We start from the raw sequence: 16,452 nt of genomic DNA, 5'->3' as shown, positions 1-16,452 counted from the left end.
CTAAGACTAAGCTGGCGAATTCCTAACAAAATCCGAATATTAACTAGAAACCGTAAAAGACACTTTTTTTTCAATCAAGATGATCGAAGTTACTGTGTGTACATAAAAAATAAAAGCGAAATAAATTTCTTTAAAGCTTAGCTTTACGCAAAGTAATATACAGCCATTTTCGAACTTACTTACAACCTAGCACACTAAAACATTCATGACCCCAATACACCGAAATGATTTATATATACGCAATATGAATGATTGATTATGAAGGATTATCCTAATCATTGTCCAGCTCAATAAATTAATGTAAGTAGTTGTGGTTTTAGGAGATTGACTCATATGTTCTCAAGTGTCTTGAAAAGGGTTCTCTACAAATAATAACTTAAACGTAGAACATGAAAAACACCGTTCAACCGATTTCAGAACACAAACCCTCGATAAAAACTGGCAAATGTAACTAGAAACTACATTAGAATTGTGCACAAATCTCATGTCCCAAGAAGCCTTCGGTGCACTTGACAAGGATGAAAATCGAGTCGACTCCTTCGACTGTCGGGGAAAAATGCAAATCAAACGGTTGAAGCAGTTGAGCAAACTATGGCAAAACGAAAATCATAGGAAACCAAATCAAGGTATTGGTAACGGGGCGTATACTTATTGTTGGAGCGTGTACAATGTTCTGTTCTGTTCCCGAACTCGTAACTCTATTGGTAAGTGCATTTTGTGTACTTGTGTCATTGTTGCATAAGAGTAAATTTGCTATTCGGATATGGTTAACTTTGGAATTGAAATCGGATATGCGTATGCATTCTCTCATTGTATCCTCTGCTCAAGGGTGTGGAAAAAGCGGGGAACTACTCACATTTAAGGACCTTCTTGGGGCTGCCCTTTTGTGGACTGCCCTTCTGGGGCGATCCGTGCCTGGACAAGGCGGTCTTCTTAGGACTTCCTCGTTGGGACTCCGATTCCCGCTTGGTAATAGCTGGCATCAGCTTCTCCCGCGTAGGCGAGGGCAACAAAGCGCCCTCTTCCACATCTGAAAGTCGGAGCCACAGAAGAGTTAGCCTGGACTAATCCTTTCATATATCTCAGGTACTTACCCGGTCCTGTGGTGCGTTCAAGGTGATGGCGTATATTGCTAAAGCGTGCTGGCAGTGCTGAAATCTCATCCTTATTATCAATCAAAAAGGCTTGACCAGGAACACGGGGCTTCTGGGCCTTCTGCAATGGCGTGGACTTCTTATTGTTCTCCTGTTCCTTCTCCTCCTTTGTAATGGGTCTAACAGGATTGCAAAAAAAATCGCTTGATTATGATTTATTTTATTATTTTTCGCTTGATTTATGATAGCAAACAGCTTTACCCATTTTAATGATATGATTTGTAATGTTTAATAAAATTGGTTACAGTTTTTTTTTAATTATAATTACCTATGAACAGACGAAGCTAGGGAAAGTGCCGAAAGTGAGCTGCGCTTTGAAACCTGATCCCATAGATCCTTCTGTTTCTTATACAATTCCGGGTCAATTTCTATGCCCCAACCGCGACACTGGAATTGAAGAAGAAAAGAGTTCGGTTAGTTAAGCTATGGTTAACGATAGTTGGGAGATGACAGAAATTAGTGGGTAATTTAAGGAGGCACATTGATCACCTCCTTTGAGGATGAAACAGATAGAGAATTCGGTCGCACCTTGTATTCGCCGGCCTTTTTGCGCAGCTCCACCATCTCCTTGAACCACAAATCCAAATTCGGTTTCGAGTGCGGCGGGGCGGAGCCGTTCATGACCACCACCTGGCCGGATTCGCCCACCTGCTGCCTGTTGTCCACCTCGTCCTTGAGGGCCGCGGCGGCCACGGCGGCATCGGCGAAGCCAAAGTTCTCCTTTTTCGTGATGAAATGGTTCAGACGCTCCTGGTCGATGGCCTGCGAGAAGGGACGCGAGGTGATCTTGCGCTCCACAATGGTCACTTGTCTGCAAGAATCGAGGCAGTCATTAGCTAGGGTAGGTAGTGCTGGCTTCTGAGAGATTCTGAGCTTCAAAAGGGAACTGCTGTGCTTCTCGATGGCTGCAACATGCAACACTTGCAACATGCAGGTGCGGATGAATGTGGGTTCTGAAAGCTATTATTTTATTTTGGGTGATACTGCTCTTTCGGGTGGGCTAATGAAGGACATCACTGAATGAGAATGGCAGAAGCTATGAGCGAGTCGGTTTGAGGGCTAGGTTAATTAAATGTTCATACTTCTCGTGCGTTTTTCTATCATCCGTATCGCTAACCAAGGGCTCCAACTCATGTAGAGTAGCTGAAAGCACACAGACACGAAATTTAATGCTGCAATCCAAGTCGATCGAAAGCTTTATACAGATTCTGGCTGATGTCTGGCATCAGTGGGTACATTAAGATTAGTTAAGGAAAGTATAATTAATTGTAGAAAATGCAGTAGGAAACTAAAGGCAAAAAGGTGGAAACAAAGGTTAGGTTTTCTTTTGCAAGGTGTCTCGAATACGCTAAACTTCAACTCAGGGTTAAGGAGAAGGTGACTTCATATTATTGTACAGCAAATAAATGAGCCGGAAGCAGCGCTTTAGTGGGTGGTTTTGAGGGTGTGGTTGTGATTGGGTGGTTACTTAGTGGGTGGTTAGCTTACTCAGCTAAGAGAAATGCTAAATGTAAACTTCAAATGAAAATCAATTTGTGTTTTTGGCATTGAGTTCAGAACCGAAAATCTATAATGTTGAATGTTTGGTTGAAGCGTGTTTGGCATGGTTTCCTGGTAGTTTCTGGGGATATGTTTGAACAATTTTGGGTAGCTTTTATTTGGAATATAGAACGAAATTCAAACCAATTGTAATATTCTTTCTTATGTAAAATATGTGTTTACAATTCGAGTTGAATGCAGCGTTGGGTAATTCATATTTCTTAGTTGTTAGATATTTGTAGCATTTTTGTAAGCACTACGTCCAATTTTGTACACTATCGCTGGAAGCTCAAGGCGTCGCACAAGGGTTAAAGGCAAGACAAAAGCATTTTGCAATTGAAGCCACTAATTGCCACTGAGATGCAGATGCACTTAACGATTTAGCGTATAAGTATAAGTGTTTAATTTTATTCTATTTGATGGCCGCTTTTCCGTTTCACTTCCGTTTCCGGTTGCCTTACCTATGCGCTTTGCTTGAACTGTAAATTTTGTTAGTATTTGGAAAAGTTGTATTCAAAAGTGGTATTTACTGCCCACAGCCTATGCTAACCCACACTAAGCTTGCCAATTCGTCTAGCCGATGATATGTTGTACGTGAGTAAGAAAGGTATATACGATTGATAGCGACTTGATGCTGATGCCGTGTTGACTGATTGATTAATGGTTGTCTGGTTTGATGCATGACACTATAGTAATTTCGATTGGTTATCGTTTCACACATGCAACGAAACTAAGGCGACTTATGCAATAACTCCTACGCTTCCATCGAAATGAAAACGGAATATGTCACACAACCCGCGGCCACAACATGCTCAAACTACACTTGGCTATTTTCAATTCATCAATTCATCCATTCATCAGTCCGTCACGTAAAGTTGCATTGACACTGCGTGTTGGATGAGAATGGGCACGACCCGAGAATAATCGCATTCAATTTCAATTTTCGATTGATCAACGCAATTTTACGTTCGGCAGTAATGGAAATTGAATTGGTTTAGCACTAGTAAACATTAAATTTAGTTCAACACTTACGTCAGCTTTGGGCTAAAAAGATAGTCTTGATTGTGTTAATCTTTTAGTGTCGGGTTTAGTATTTTTTTTGGAAAGGAATTTAGCATAATTTCGTTCTATATGAAATAGATTTAAGACAGTAAAAGTTTGCTAACTGCTTGAAATAAAACAACTTTAGTTACAAAAGCGTTTAAAGAAACATTTGCTTGTACGTACAGAAAGAAAGGGGAAATCATACGGAAATGTTCAAGGTAATTATTCTAGAAAATATCTATCTTAGTTTTGAGCACTGTAGTATACATATTTATAGGTACGAGTACGATTAGTAAGCGAAAGTTACGGCGACGTGTACATAAAAACTTGATTTCGAATTCGATTGATTTCTTGGTGACAAGTTTGCATTTTAATATGGCGGCGGTGAGAGCAGAAAAATCGTTTAGACTACGTTCATTTACCAACACTATTCAACACTTTTCTATTGGGCTTTTCTTTTTTGGTTTTTTTCTTTTTTTGGCTCAATGCTGCTGCCACGGCACAAATTTTCATTTAAAAATCTTGAAAAATAAACAAATCTCAACGGTTACGGAGGTTAGTAAACAAAATATTACGCAATCTGCCGTGAATTAGTTTGTTAGGTTGATTAAGTAAAGAAACGTTTAATTAAAAATCAAATGTCAACTCATTTAGTACGCACGCGCTTTTGGATTGTTAAAAATTAGTTTTAGTATTACATATATTAGTTGAAAGAAACTATGCGCTAGTAGGAAATGTTTCGTCTGTTTCACATATATAATTTATTGTACTTTTTTTTGTTTTCGGTTTTGTTTAGTATGATAAATAAATGCTTAGCGACGACAATTTGTTGTCGCACCTTCTTTCTGATTTGTTGTTCGTTTTTTATGCACCGTCGGCAAGCCCGCACCGCCACCCATCATCGTGTGATGTGTGTGACCATTCTGGGCTTGGGTCAGACTCTGACTCTGATTCTGGTTTTGGGTGTGACTGTGACCTTGGCCGCCGGACCGAAGGGCGCCCAGCGATATGGACTTTCTCGGATAGTCGCCGGCAGCGGCCCTAGACGCCGCATCGCCGCCGCCCTTTATGCGTCGGACTGTGGGCCAGACGAATTGCAGGCGGTACTCAGTGCTCAACTTATTGATGGTCTTTTTCAATAGCCCATTTGACTCACCCGCCTGCGAAAGAGAAGAGAAGAGCAGAATGACACAACGAAAAAGGGTTTTCGGGTTTACGTTTAAAGGCAAAAAGAGAACGAGAACGAGAATGGATAAAAGAGAAAAGAGAACGGGAACGAGAACGAGAAAAGAAAGCATTGCAGTGTCGCATTGAGTGTAAGGATAAGTTGAATGTTCAATTATTAATTAAGGTTGGTTTTCATATTTGTTGGGGATTTTATGGGGACGATCAGAGCACAGTTAACATAGAGAAGAAGAGACCGGTTAGTCATAGGTGGAGAAACAGAGAACGAGAACGAGAAGGAGAAAGAGAAGAAATACACACAATACAAGTATAAATTGAAAATTTTGAACATCTATTACTAATTGCGTTATAATGGTAGGTTACAGCCCCAAATACACCTCAAATACATTTAAAGTGACTAATACTGGAAATTATTAAAGGGTTCAAGCTGCCATAATTAAAAAGATATTCGAAAATACTACTAATATTTTTTTATAAAAGATTAACTTTTTATGGTATGTAACAACACTACATAATATTTGTGGGACAAACTTAGTTTAATAACTCAAAATACCCCCAGCTTCTTGGTTTCAGTCAACTTGGGTGTGCCCCAACTATGTTTTACCAATAACAGATATATCCATTAATAAATAATGTGACAATAGCTAAACAAATGGGGTTAAATATATGTCATAATGCCTTTTCTTAAATGTATGCAGCGGAGCTTCAGAACGAAGAAAACTCCCTTCTCAACAAATATAAAATCAAATGTAATCCAACAAACACTCAAGTTCGCATTTTATTCACCCACAAGGGATAGTACAGGGAGATAAAACTACCTTGTTACATGCATTTCCAAGCACAACACAAAGGCCGCAATCAGAACGGAAAAGTATGAAAAAAGTGTGGAAAGTATCAGGATATTACAAGAGCTCGAATGCGCGAAAAAATCGATGTACAACTTATGCAAATGTTGAAGGGTTTTGCAGATTAAAATGGTACATTCAGGTCGAGCAGCCGCCCGACAAACTGACATTCTGTCTGACAACTCAATGCAACTCGGGCTCACCCACTGAAAATGCAGACACATGCAATCATGCTCGTGTGAGTAAATGAAATTTTCCCACAGCCGCAAGCGGCGCGACGAGCTACAAATGTTCAACAGCATGTCCTGCACGGGGAAAATTGCCAATAAAGGGACTGGAAAAGTTGCAGACAGTGCGATGGGGAGGGGATTTCGGGGGCTGGCTGATAGACAGCATCGCCGCTAATAGAAACTGTTGCTCGCCATCAAGTTCCGGCCCAATGGTCCAAGGCGCGTTCTATCTCCGATCGGAAAACTGGGACAGGTCCTCTCTCTACTAGTTTTTCCTACTTTATGTGGCGCCACGAACATTCAATCGGGCTGAAGTATAGGCCTTCACTTTGCATTCGTTAGCTTTCTAATTTATGAGCACGTCCCTTTAGCTGGTAAGTTTCAAATATTACGCTTGAAATCAAAATATATAAAATAAAGACATTTAACTTGACTTCAATTCAATGTAAGTTAGTTTCAAAATGTAAAGCAAAGGATCCATTAACTTTCCCTCGTTGAAATCTTCAAAAACGCGCAGTTTTTAGAATTATTCGATAAAAGATAATTTTGAGTTACAAAAGTATAGTCATTTTAAATTTAAATCCCATAAATATAAATATAATCCCCATGGTAAGACTGCACATTCCTTGCGCTGGTGGAAAGCTATTTCTGGATACGAGTGTTCGACCCCAATGAGCTCATCCAATACTGTTGGCCTTGCAGAAATGATTCAACTAATACAGGCATGCTGGGGCTTGAACTTGCAAACACAGATACACACAGACACCCAAGCTCCCGAATTTGAATGCACACACGAGTATTTGGCTTATTTGGTTGGCCATAGACAACTATTGAATTAGACACCCGAGAGCTCTGGCTGCGTGCAGTGCTATCCATCTGACAATTGTGTACCTGTTTTCTTGTGGTTCCGTCGATCTCCGTGGCAATGGGATAGGCACGTCCATTGGGCACAACGGGTGGTCCCTCCGATTTGCTGCGGCGCGAAGGTGTGCCACCGCGCTCCTCCGACTGCAGGGAGACAGAGAGGGATTAGGGGCGTTAAAGATGTACGGGCATGTCTGGTTAATTAGCTGGTCGTAAATAATACGCATACGCCCTGTTGACGTGCGTCATGAGGTGAAGTCAATTAATTATGTATTGTCAGGGTGCCCATGATAGTATGTCAAAAGCACACTTTCCCCCGTATTCTGACGCACAAACAAGTATTTAGGTCAGTGGCGGAAGAAGAATTATGGGGAGGGGTATTTTAATGCGGTATCTTACTATCAATGGTTAATAAAGTTCATATAATTTTATACACTCTTGATTAATTAACTTTTTGAGAGTTTCAACATTTATGCATTCGGTTTTAAAAGTGAGAACTAACCATCACTACACTTTAAACGATCGCTTTTGAACATTTTAAAGCACAAATAGTTAAGTTTTAGAAAGCAAAATAGGTGCCCAAGGGCACAAACTCCCTCAAATCCCTCCAACTGCGTACGCCACTGATTGTCGCACACGTATCTCAATGTCCTTGCAACATGTGCCACTGTGTGCCTCATTATTAATTAGCCTACCGTTGGAGAGGAGGGGCCAAAAATGAACTAGGAAAGGACCAAGCTCACATGAAGCTTTTCTGAACGGCTTTTGTGTATATCCTGTGGCATTTGCGAGCGTCGACTTTTTATGAGGGCCGTGGCTTAAACGCATTAACCCTAATGCCAAGCCTCCCGTAATGGCGTTGCCTTTCGGAAGCCCATAAATATCGCATATGAAAATATACCTCCATTGAAAACGTTACCACCTTTAAGCCTAATTAAAACAAATAATTTACGCCATCTACCTGCCAGGTGTACAATGAAATGCTCAACTTCTGGCGCGATTCTAAAAGCAGTACAAGGAGGACTAACTATTTCCTCTGTTCCTCGACGACTAAATAGAACTTAGGGTATACAAATAAGAAAGTTTTATACTTTCCGGAAAACCGCAGCGCATTTCATTTTCCTCTCACGGTCCTCTTCAAATGTCAAAAGCGCATAAAGGTTCTGTGGCCATAAACTGAATATACTACTACTACAACATGTGGAAAGCCAGCTAGGATTTGCATTTTAGCTCGTTCATGGAGACGTGGATATGCACAATAATCTTGCATATTTATAAGCGGACATCTTCTCAACTTTTTATACGCAGAAATGGGAGCTTGGATTAAAGTGGATTAAAGGAGGACTTTAAGCTTGGGACTATGGTTAGTTGGTTGTACTTTTAAATTAGATGCCCAATGTTTGAATATTACTTCAAAAAATTAATTCCTTCAAATTTTTGTAAATCCAATATTATACATTTTTAATGTTCTCATTTTTTGATGTTCTTTCAAAAGCGTTTCGCTGAAATGACATTTAATTTCCCTATTCCTACGAAAGATATAAGGTAGTAGTAACAAATTGTCACTCCATTTTAGATATTTAATATTCGCTGCAGCTGTCGAAAATGGTGGGGGGAAAATGGGAACTGGGGAAAGGACACTTACTCTCGCCAAACGATGTGCACTGGCATCCCGGCGTCCATCTGTATACTCCGATCCTATAATAAACTCGTGCGATTTATATGCTAATTCTGGGCATTTTTTCCGGCGCGGCAATGGCGGCTCATTTGTCGCTCCTGCAGATGCGAATCCAAAATCCAATCGAAAGTCGAATCAGAGCGGGATCAATAAATAGTCCGTGACAATGGGCGCAAGACAAATGTCTTCGCAACTCACCAACGAATTGACTTGGGTTTGGGGCAGGCGCCCGTCGCACAACCTCTGGCCGCGAGTTGCCCGTAAATTCATGCCAGCGATAAGTGCTCCGATACTCCGAGTGGAGCTGCTGGGGGAAGGATGAGAGATAACAGTGCGTTGAGTCAGAAAGCAATGCAGTAATATTTCAAGAGGGATGGTATGGTTCGGTTATAAATGAAAGACTTAAAACTACTTCATTCCCAAGTTACTCAAAGGATATCAGGCAAAAATGATGTAAGACTAAGCTCTATCTGTCTCTCTCTTTCTCTCTCTCTCTCTCTCTGCCTCTTAGCATCTTAACAATAAAGGCCTAACCATTTTAAATCACCTCCCTTAACCATCCCTTTTATATACCAATGATTTCGAATTAGAACATACAGTTGCGGAGATATTAATAGCACCATAAGCACATTTCGTGTTTGTCCCAGCGTTTCTGTATTTTCTGACACTTTTTCATCATTTTACTCACTAAACTTAAATTCTACAATGATTTTCAATCGAAATAACAAAATTAGTAACAGATCTAATGGATATTTTAAAAATAATTGGCAAAACAAAAAGAAAACCTTCAAATTTAGGCGATAACAAAAATAGCACTTTTTTTCGTAGTTTGCTAAAACTAAGCAAAAAAATAAAAAAAAGAATTCAACAAATGGATTATATCTTAAGAACTATAAATAAATAATAAAATAAATAAATAATAAATAATAAATAATAAAATAAAATAAATAAATAAATAAATAAATAATAAATAAACTTTCCACCTGCAGTCGTGCTATTTTTTTAGCCGCAGCTGTATGCACACAAACGACATTTTAAGTGATTATCCACCTGATAATCATGTTCTTTTGACCAAGAACGAATATGAAGATGAAATTGTTTATTCATTTTTCAATAGTTAGGTCACCGAAACAAGCCGAAAGAAGGTCAATAAAATATGGGTTCACTGGCCTACTCCAGCACAGTTCTTATTTTAAATGTTTTCTTTTATGTGAAAGGAAAATTCAATATTTTATTAGTGGAATATAAGCCTTAGTAATTAAAATATCGTAAAATCATAGCTCTGACAACTACATTTAGGAGTATATGTGAATTCCGTTAACATAGGTCTGCCTGCTGAACTGCACAATGGGCATTTTAGCATGGATAATAATTACAGCAGAACGCATGACAAATACCACAATGAGACCGACAAAAAGCCAACCACTGCTACATATGGCCACATGTAAATATTTTCATTTGCCAGGGCCAGACTATTGGGCCCAGGGCTTTTGGCCAATTGGCTGGTTAGTCAAACAGTTTCATTCCGGGCTCTCGGCCAAATTGCGGCTTGCCGCATTTCAATGCGGCAGTACGTCCACCCACTTTCTCCATTACAACTGCAGCCATTTGATAATTGCGACAATGGCCAGAGAAAAATCCATATTAATGGCCTGTTTTCTACTGCAACAGTTACTCTTGCTGCCACTTCGGCAGTTACGGCTTGTGCTTGTGTTATTTTGCGACTTATTTTATGGCCACGACAGCGCGTATCGATCTAAACCCAGAGACTTGGACATTTCGAGCAGAAGTCGTTGCATGTAAGCTGTAAATTGGGTTAAACTCTTCCAAGCACAAACTGGCTAAGACAGCTGCAGCGATTGTCCTGGCCGAAAGGACAGACAGCTTTTCCAGGACATTCTCGTGGAGCGGGCACGTCACTCGCTTTAATTATGGCCGGCTTGGAACTCTCCTCCTGCCCCGAACAATTTTCGTGTGTCTACCTGAGCTTAACTTTCGTTGTCTCGACGTCGTTTCCTGCTCCACTTTTGTGCAATGAAATAATTGCCGGCTGGCACGCAATGTCAGAAGACAGTAAACATTATATTAATTATTTGCAGCACCCATTTCCTTGGTTTAATTTTAATGTTTAAACACCTAATCGGATCGGTCGCTTACTTCATTATAAATAAATCGGCAATAGTTTTACCCTTTGACTTTATATAGTCTTGACACAAATGGTTATCAAGGTTTTAATGATTTTTTTAGCTTACCCAATCTTTAAATTTTCTTCGCCTTTCCTGTGAATAACTGATAATTATCTCTCTGTTTTTAATGGGCCTAATAAATCTAACCTGTGACATTATACCAATCACACTAAAGCACTTAATAAACTAAGCTGCAATAGCTTCCACTCTCCCTCAAGGATACACACATAATCCAAACAATGACCCCAGAGGTATTTAACCCATTGCGGGAAAACCCCTTCAGTCTAGACACACTCCAACATCAGCCAACGCGTTGCACCAATTATAAGGAGCTGTGGCGAATCATTTCTTGCCAATCAATGGGCCCACTTGGGCGGACTGGATCGAGTGCCACGCCTTCTGCAGCGTCATACCTCGATGGCACGCACCTTTTGCATAATTTAGCAGCAAGAGCTCATTTCATTGGGGTAAAACTCGGGCTCGTTTGTCATATGAATTGGCAGTTGATGTCAGGAGCGCAGCCTTCGTTCGCACTGCCAAAAGTGCGGGGAGGCTCGTGCCACGTGGCAGCCTCGCACCTGCACACTTATTTACGACCCCACCAACTTTCAGTGTATTTCCTGGGCAGCTGCAACAATTTATCATGTCAAGGGAGGCGGTTCCTGCAAAAAAACTTCTATTTCTCCAACTGATTTATGCCCGTGGTGGTCCAATTGATTGCGGTCGCCAAATGCAACCGCACTCTAGCATAAATATTTAAATAGCGTGTATACGCTTATTTTCGATAGTGTGTTAAACTTTAATGTCACATGAATTTTGAGCGTTGTGCGTCTTTTGGGGCCAGCTAGGCGAATGTGTGTAGTTTGGGGAAATCATACTGCTTAAATTTTAATCATTCTGGCGAGATAGGCGGCAATCCCTCAGCTACGAGGCACTGGGTCGCCCTGTGCAGTGATGTTGAAATCCCGATAAGCCTGCTGACATCCCAACTATCCCACAGCTGACAGATGGGCGGGCTGCAGAATCCTCCTGCTGGTTGGATTACTTTTAATTAAAATTGTAAACGGTGAAGAGTGTACGGCTTAAAGGGGTCAGGTCAGAGCGCTGGCACCAAGTGATTTTTAATGAATTTTCCACGAGTTAATTGCCACTTATTTGGCATGAATACTGGGCGCATGGCGCGGTGCCCAATTTGTGGCGTTCTAACTATCCCATAAATAAATGTCCACGTTGCAGACATATTTCTTGTATAGATTTTCCTGTATCCGATGCACATTCTGGATATAAATTTATGGCTCATGGGGGGTGGCTGGGTTTCAGTATTTTTCGTAGCATACTTGCAGGCGTCAGTTGCACCACACACTAGCTACACACCCGCACACACTCAAGTCTCTGACCGCAGAAATGTGTGAGTGGGACGTTCGTGTGCGTGTTTAATCTACCCGAAGGGACCTTTCAAGTTTTATGCGGGCACAACAAGCAAAATGACACCTCGAAGCATAGTTATCGCCTCGGAGATCCTTGTTTTGCGGTCTCATATGTTTGCCTGTGTATTGGTATAGTCCTTTGAAGTGCCAACCGCATTTCTGGGGAGCTAGAAAATGTCTTGGTCCTGTGCGTTTCGAAAGGTAGGATTGGAAAGTTTGTGCGGTATACTACAATTTTAAATTATTAAAAATCATATTATTTTCACATGTTTTTAACTGGCGCTAAAATTAAATAATTACAAATTTATTTCCATTACTATTTTTATAAAAGGATTGCCCAATTGTAATAGTATTTTAAAAATGTTGTCGCAATTGCAACTTTAGGATTCAAGACACTTAAAAAATATTGCAGCTATGCAAATTGTTATCTTAAAACTGCAGTTTGCCAAAAACTTCCTTTGTTGCTGTTCCGGGCTGTTACTTCTGCCGCAGCCCTCGGCTTGTTTGAAAAGTTCTTCCATTTACTTTTTGTTTACGATGCATTTTTGCCATTTGACACCATTTTGTCTGGCACGGACAACAGCCGCACACACACGGTGCTTTTATGGTTTCCGCTAGCCAGGCCGAGCCTACAAAGCACCTGATCAGGTGAGTTCCACGTCGGCCGCAGCCGGACCCGCCCCACCCCGTTGCAGTTTTTCTCCAGTGCGTGCCTTTGTGCCACAACGGCTTAGTCTGCTCGATTGCTCATCTAACTTGGCCCGTGGGATGTTTGCTGCCATTTTGCGTGGTCCGTGCCGGCAATAAATTCACTCAGCAGGGCCCCAGGCGAGCAGAAATGATGCTGCTGCCACAAATTTAATTGCCAGCTGCACTCTGAGAATGAGACACGACCCGGATCAGATTGACCGGCAGCCAGGAGTCAGTTAAAGCTGGCCACTGGTACAAGATAGCCAACAAAGTACGTGGAAATATAAGCCAATAGGTAATCGAATGATTCTGTGGCACTAGGGCAAGGCTCTAGAAAGCAAGTCTATCTACACTTTTCATTGGGTATACTCGTACACAACTCTTAGAAATGTTTGGCATTATCAAATGGCTAGATTATTTAACGTTTTTATTGTTTGTGGTCTAGTTTTTCGCACTGTACAGATATACCACAAGAGGTCGACGAGGCAACGAGACACAGCGTGGAACCCAACGCAAGTAAAGCTCAGGTTGGAGGTCACCTTCATTAAATTAAAGAAGACTGCTCATTTGCATGGGCGCCTTCTTTCCGTTTTTGCAGTTGCCGTCTTCCATAAATATGGATTTAGTTTCCTTTCAAATAAAAGCAGAACAACATGCAGACAACATTTAATTAGTGGCAATTAATTTACGACCGCAGCCAGGGTTTTACCAAAGACACTAGAATAATAAGATGCGTAACGCCATACGATTACAATACGCCAAAAATAGGCTGAAAATTTCAAAAATGATGAAAAAACAGGACAGATTTTGATTCATACGTTTGATTCATACGTTGCCATTGTGCCAATGCGTTTCAAATACGTTTCGGGCATTTTATAGGCTTTATTTAAGACAATTTTTACTACTCACTTTAAAGACCTCACTATTTCACTCACTAATATAATTATGACAAAATAATAGTTTATTATTTAATTACTTACAGCTCGAGATTAATTTAAGAGCACTTTGTATACGAATAAACATAAAAATATCCTTTTCAGTGTAGGGTAATCAATTTCTTTACAATAATTTTATATTGTATTTTGAAGATTTTTTATGAATAAATATTTTATAATAAATATTATAACATTTCAAACACTTGTATGAATAACATTTGCCCGGTTATTTGTTCAAGAGGGATGTCAATTTGATCTTGCAAGTAATGGGAATTATAGGGCTACAAGAAAATATTTTTCAGCAGCAAATATTAAAAGCGGCAATAACTATGTGTTCCGACAGTAAGTTAAACATTCTTCAGGCTTTAATTAAGACAATTTTTACTACTTTGTGCAAGTAACACATACAGTACATACATACATACATACATACTTCCATCCATCCATCCATCCATCCATACATACATACACACATACATACATACATACATACATACATACATACATACATACATACATACATACATATGTATATACATACATACATATGTACATACATATGTACATACATACATACATACATACGTACATACATGCATACGTACATACATGCACCGGTACATACACTACACATACACTACATTCACTGCTCGTCCGGTAAGAGAGATGACTTGAACTATTTTGCGACTCTAAATTAGAAGACATGCCTCAGTCCTAGCTAGAACCAGTTGGGAATTATAGGGCTACAAGAAAATATTTTTCCTCAGCAAATATTCAAAGCGGCAATAACTATGTGTTCCGACAGTAAGTTAAACATTCTTCAGGCTTTAATTAAGACAATTTTTACTACTTTGTGCAAGTAACACATACACTACATACTACATACTACATACTACATACTACATACATACATACATTCATACATACATCCATACATAGATTCATACATACATACATACATAAACATGGAAATATTTTATGTTTAACATTTATTATTTCAAGTCGACTCGAAGGTCATATAAATATACGACCCCATTACAATTGTAATGTCCTTCCCGTGGTGTTCCCTGGGTACCAAAAAATACATATATTTCAGATAATTAATAATACAAATATTTATATAATATATTTAAATATTTAGATAATTCAAGCGGCGATTTTAACTAAAGAATATTAAAACAACTTCTTAAAAAAAAATAATAGTCAATTTTTAAATAATATTTAGCTCATATTACAACGAAAAACATTAATCAAAATTCGTTTCTTAGATCAAAATTGATTTCGGACCGAAAATCGTCTTCTAGCACAACTTTTTTGTTTACTGTTTTCACTCACACAAGCAAGTGAATTCTATTTTTAGATTTTTATGCTCTCAATTTTATCCGCCACCAAAAAACTGGTTGCATAGTGCAAAACCAATGTATGCCCGTTACGCATCTTATTATTCTAGTGTCTTTGGTTTTACCATCTACGAGATGAATGCTAATGATATTTAAAGAAATATAATCGGCTCGGCTACTGATTCTCATCAAGAATATATATATTTATAGGGTCGGAACCGCTTTGTGCTACCTACCATACTTTTTAACGAGCCGATGATACTACACCGATTACAGAAACTGTATGAAGTTATAAGTAATAATGCATACAGCCTTGTAGGCTGTATTTGGCAAATGTGTATTTGGGAAATAAAAGAATTCACCATCACTGCCTAAATGTAACTTAAATTGAAAGGAATATGCTGAAAACCCTATCTTCTGCATTTAACATTTCAACTTTCTCTTTACAACACGCACACGAAAAGGTAGCTATCACATTGAAACTTAACTCTGTGCTCCTTATTAAATTGATTTCAGCCAAAAAGCTTTCACCAACCACTAAAGTTCGGGAGAACTGCGGACGAGTTATGCAACAATTTAATGTAAACATACAATTAGGCTAGAAAATAGCGAGGCGAAGGCTGTCGTTAAACTCAGTGCTGCGATTTATTTGCGCCCCAAGCCAAAAGTCAGAGGGCAAAAAGGAAGACAGACAGGAAACAGGAGTGCAGAGGACGACACATAGACGACGGCTAAAAAGTCATTTGTATGCAACCGCAAATCGAGGGACATTAAACTTTTAAGACGCTTTTATTGCTCTCCCCACAGCCCATGTGCTCCACATCGTCTGGGTCCTTTTCAATTCTAATCCTTATACCTTTGGACCGCATGGCTCGGGGCCTTTGGCTTTGGTTTTGGCTTTGGCTTTGGCTTCGGCTTTGATTCGACGGCTTAGCGTTGACATGGCTGTCGATGGGACACGCTGATTTATGTGGCCCAGTCCTTGGGCAAGTCTCGATCAAATTGCTTGTGGCAACTGCGAAAAATCCACCGGCAAGCTCTATAAATTCTGCATCAGTCATCGGGCTCAGTAATTTTCTAAGGAATAACATACGGGTACATACATTGCATATTTCAGATATCTGTTCCCCCCGTCACGTTTCAACTTTCAGGCCGAACAGAAAAATGTAGTCTGGAGATTGCTTATTTCAACGAATTACAATAAATATAGCCGCCACGAAGTTGCGCCAGTGAATCTGCAAAGCATTCTATCCTATTTTGCTGCAGTTCTGGGAATAAAATGTATGCCTAACTTATTGTTCTGAACTAAAAAAACGGCATGTTTTAAATGTTAGT

At 39.7% G+C, this 16,452-nt stretch overlaps 1 protein-coding gene across 7 annotated transcripts in view; it reads right to left on the bottom strand.

The window, feature by feature from the left end:
* The window catches only part of LOC6553605 (AF4/FMR2 family member 4), a 33,172-nt gene that overhangs the window by 7,635 nt on the left and 9,085 nt on the right, over positions 1 to 16,452 (bottom strand). For 4 of the 7 annotated variants that reach the window (XM_001979194.3, XM_015154928.2, XM_015154926.2 and 1 more), the window contains exons 3-11: positions 8,738 to 8,843; positions 8,507 to 8,637; positions 6,889 to 7,005; positions 4,576 to 4,897; positions 2,237 to 2,297; positions 1,683 to 1,965; positions 1,423 to 1,541; positions 1,095 to 1,273; positions 857 to 1,030 (exon numbers count right to left, since the gene is read on the bottom strand). In XM_001979194.3, coding sequence (XP_001979230.2) covers positions 857 to 1,030; positions 1,095 to 1,273; positions 1,423 to 1,541; positions 1,683 to 1,965; positions 2,237 to 2,297; positions 4,576 to 4,897; positions 6,889 to 7,005; positions 8,507 to 8,637; positions 8,738 to 8,843 — 1,492 coding nt within the window. Of the gene's footprint in view, positions 1 to 856; positions 1,031 to 1,094; positions 1,274 to 1,422; positions 1,542 to 1,682; positions 1,966 to 2,236; positions 2,298 to 4,575; positions 4,898 to 6,888; positions 7,006 to 8,506; positions 8,638 to 8,737; positions 8,847 to 16,452 lie in introns of all 7 variants that reach the window. The other 3 variants (XM_026983662.1, XM_026983670.1, XM_015154929.2) reach the window with 2 other exon arrangements.

Source organism: Drosophila erecta, unplaced genomic scaffold (assembly GCF_003286155.1).
Source record: "Drosophila erecta strain 14021-0224.00,06,07 unplaced genomic scaffold, DereRS2 tig00000000-arrow-pilon, whole genome shotgun sequence".
NCBI classification, from domain to species: domain Eukaryota; kingdom Metazoa; phylum Arthropoda; class Insecta; order Diptera; family Drosophilidae; genus Drosophila; species Drosophila erecta.
Note: the sequence above shows the minus strand (reverse complement) of the source record. Positions and strands in the feature narration are given on the sequence as shown.